The sequence below is a fragment of the Nicotiana sylvestris genome, chromosome 2 (genome assembly GCF_000393655.2).
Source record: "Nicotiana sylvestris chromosome 2, ASM39365v2, whole genome shotgun sequence".
In the NCBI taxonomy this organism is placed as follows: Eukaryota; Viridiplantae; Streptophyta; class Magnoliopsida; order Solanales; family Solanaceae; genus Nicotiana; species Nicotiana sylvestris.
Genome location: NC_091058.1, coordinates 52,389,539 through 52,393,543, shown reverse-complemented (window position 1 = coordinate 52,393,543; position 4,005 = coordinate 52,389,539). Strand labels below are relative to the sequence as shown.

General features: G+C 42.3%; 1 protein-coding gene across 1 annotated transcript; it reads left to right on the top strand.

The window, feature by feature from the left end:
- The first annotated feature begins 2,538 nt into the window (after positions 1-2,538).
- Positions 2,539-3,063, top strand: LOC138884916 (uncharacterized). Its single transcript, XM_070165783.1, has one exon. The coding sequence runs from the start codon at positions 2,539-2,541 to the stop codon at positions 3,061-3,063; it is 525 nt and encodes a 174-aa protein (XP_070021884.1).
- Positions 3,064-4,005: the final 942 nt, after the last annotated feature.

Genomic DNA, 4,005 nt, shown 5'->3' with positions numbered 1-4,005 from the left:
TATTTCTCTGTTTTCTTTCATTATTATGAGTAGCTAGACCCATTAGCTAGGATTGTGGCTCAACCCTAGTGTGGGTATTTGATGGATCTTTTGATTTAAGGCTTAGATGATTATGGGTAGTTGATATTTGGAGTGATTTGTGTTTTTCATGTTGAATTAGTGGTTGCAAACACTAATTTGTGCCTATTTGACTTGGGTTCTTCTTGAGAAAGAGAACTTGCGTCTATGAAAATTAGTCCAATAAGGAATTGGGGTGTAATCAAGAGATTGATAGCCTCAGTTAAAGGGTTAAACCTAGAGATAGTAATACCCGACTAGAGCCTATATTGCTTGCACAATTTTGACACCCAATTGGGCTTGAGAAAGTCAATTAGGGCAAAGTCACTCAAGCTACCGAGAGGTATAGAGTGAGTAGTATCGTGCAGTGGATATATCACAATCCCCAACATAACATCCTTGCCTTAGGCTTTAGATCCCGTCAAATATTCACCTAGGAGAAAGTCACTTCCCTAGTGCCTCTTTAACTATTTAGAAAACCCTACAAGCAATCATTCTTAGTTTATCATTAGCCTTAATAGTAGAAGTAATATTCAACCAAAAGATGATTGGAAGAGTAATTAAGAGCACTATGCATCTCTAGTTTAGATAGGAATCCAATTTCCACTTCTAGCTCCCTTTAGATTCGATCTTGACCATCTCGGGTAAAATCTGCTTCGACCGCTTTTGCCACTCCATAGTGGTGTAGGATTGGCTCCGATCACTTTTTGGCGCCGTTGCCGGGGAGCTAACGGTTTTGGCTATCTATCTAAATAGTTTTGTGTATTGTTATTCTTTCCTTCTGCATTAGTAATTTGTGTGTGTCGCAACTTCAGGTACAAAATGGCAGCAAACAATGCACTTCTTGGAGATCTTCCGCCGGGGGAGGAGGTATATGACAATGTTGATGATGAGGTTCCTATTGTGCCTCAAGGACAAAGGAGAGGCCGCCAGGCTAATGCTAATATTCCGAACCCTCCCCCACCACCTCCTAGAGTGGCTTCTCGAGTGTTTCTTAATCAAGGATATGCTAGTGCAATTGTCCCACCCTAAATCCGGGCGGGCAATTTTCAAATTACAAATGTGATGTTGACGTTATTGTATAGCCAAAACCGTAGATAATGTGTTAGAGGATGCACTTCGGTTGAAACTATTCCCTTTATCACTTAGAGGGAAGACATTGGATTGGCCTGAATGACTTCCCAACCATTAGATTGAGAGATGAGATCTTAGCTTTAAAGCAGGAGCCCACCGAACCATTACATGAGATATGTGAGCGATATATAACCATGGTAAAGGAATGTCCCAACAATGATATGACTGAGGCAATGATACAATAGACTTTTACCTGGGCATTAACATAACAAATCAGTGCATAGTGAACCAACTTGTTGGGGGTAATTTCATGAAGCTGTCTTATGATGAGGCTTGTGCATTCTTGACGAGATGGCTGACACATCCTTCTCTTGGCAAAGTAGAGCCAATGTGTCACAGGGTGACCCTATGGTCACTCACTTGCACAAAGAGCTACATGATCATGGGTAGACTATACCAGAGCTGACAACAACAATGAACCAGCTAGCAAAGGCACAATTACAGCAGGTTCAAAATCTGCGCCAAGTAAATGCTATGGAGGGTGTCAACATGCTAGCGAACAAAATAAATCAAAGAGGTCAACAGAACCAAGGGATTTTGGATGAATATGACAATGATTGTGGTAGATTCCAAGATGATGGTTATAATGGGTAGAATGAAGAGGTGCAATACGTGAACAACTATCAAGGCCAAAGAGGCAATTCTTCTAACCAACAACAATGGAGATCCCAAGGCAATTGAGGCAATCAACAATAATAAGGGAATAGTAATTGGGGGAACAACAACCAAAATTCCAATTAGGGGAATCAGAACAGTAAGGGTAATTGGAATGGTAACAACAACAACTGGGGTGGTAACAATAATCAGGGTGGTTGGAACAATGACAATCAAGAAAATCGGAAGCAAGGCGTTCAAAGACCCCCAATGTATCAACAACCAAACAATCTACCCTCATTTCCATCCCAAGGTCCTAGTTCTTCCAACAATGAAATGGGGAGAATTGAAATGATGTTTGAACAGATGATGAAAAAGAATGCGGACTCTGATGCTCAGTTGGCTTCCCACAATATTTCAATCAGAAACTTGGAGGTTCAATTAGGCTAAATCTCACAATTCTTGAATAGTCACACTAAGGGGGCTCTACCAAGTGATATGGTTGTTAACCCGAAGGGTGGGAACAATCATGTTATGGCGGTAACTACAAGAAGTGGACGAGGTGGTGATGTGAATGCCTCCAAGCAAAAATAAATTTTGAGTGATGAAGTTGAGTTGCAAGAAGATGAGATTCGTTTGGTGATTGAAAATGTGATTGATGAGAATGTGAATGAGGAAGTGAGGATTGATATCCAAGATGCCGAGGTGGAGACTCAGAATGATGTGAACTCATCTAGGGAACACGTAATATACATGTCGGAAACGGTTGTGCCTAAAGCCAAGGCTCCTTTGCCAAGGCCACCTCCACCTTATCCTCAAAGGCTCGCGAGGCAGAAAAATGAGAATCAGTTTAAGAAGTTTATTGACATGATGAAGAGCTTATCCATTAATGTGCCTTTGGTGAAGGCTCTAGAGAAAATGCTAGGTTATGCTAAATTCATGAAGGACTTGGTGACAAAGAAAAGATCCATGAATTGTGAAACTATCAAGATGACCCACCAAGTTAGTGCAATAGTGCACTCAATGGCCCCAAAGCTAGAAGATCCTAGTGCTTTCACCATTCCTTGCACTATTGGGAGTGCGGACTTTGTAAAAGCTCTATATGATTTGGGGGCAAGTATCAACTTGATGCCCTGCTCAGTTTTCAAAACTTTGGGTATTGGGCAACCGAGGCCGACTTCCATGAGATTGCAAATGGCGGATAAAACTATGAAGAGACCATTGGGTATTATTGATGATGTTTTTTGTCCAAGTGGACAAATGTATCTTGCCAGCTGATTTTGTGATCTTGGATTGTGAGGTAGATTACGAGGTTCCAATCATATTGGGAAGACCTTTCCTTTCTACTGGGAAGACCTTAGTTGATGTGGAAGTAGGGGAACTCACCTTCCGGATGGGTGATGAGAAAGTGAACTTTCATGTGTGAAAGTCAATGAAGCAGCCCAATAGTTCTGAGGTGTGCTCCTTTGTGGACCTTGTCACGACAGTGATAGTTGATGATACTAGTGCAATGACCAATGTGGAGGACCCTCTAGAGGCAATTTTGTTGAATCTTGATGTAAATGAGGATGATGGCCGAGTGGAGTGCGTGAATGCTTTACATGGAATGGGCTCTTACTCTTATGAGCCGAGGAAACTCTCTCTGGATCGTGAGAATAGGAAGACTCCACCAACAAAACCATCAATCGAGGAGCCTCCGGTGTTGGAGTTAAAACCGTTGCCTCCACACCTCAAGTATGAATTCTTAGGCCCTAGTTCAACTTTGCCAGTTATTCTTTCCTCTTATCTTACTAACATGTAGGTTGATGCCACATTGGTGGTGCTCCAAAAGCGGAAGAAGGCAATTGGATGAACCTTAGCTGATATTCGGGGGATAAGCCCCGCATTCTGTATGCACAAGATTATTCTGGAAGATGATGCAAAGCCCTCCTTGGAACATCAAAGAAGGTTGAACGAGGCAATGCAAGAGTTGTGAAAAAGGAGGTGATGAAGTGGTTGGATGTCGGAGTTGTGTACCCCATCTTTGATAGCTCTTGGACTTCGCCGGTGCAATGTGTGCCGAAAGGAAGAATCTCAAATGGGATAGTTTGGACTTCTATTGGGATGAGCCATACTTGTTCAATATCTGCGCGGATGGTGTGATCCGAAGGTGTGTCTCGGAGGAGGAGCAATTAAGTATCTTAGAGGCTTGTCATTCCTTTCCCTATGGCGGCCATCATG

Excerpts from the sequence above, each read along its gene's own strand:
- LOC138884916 (XM_070165783.1), top strand. The coding sequence starts at position 2,539 with ATGTCGGAAACGGTTGTGCCTAAAGCCAAGGCTCCTTTGCCAAGGCCA.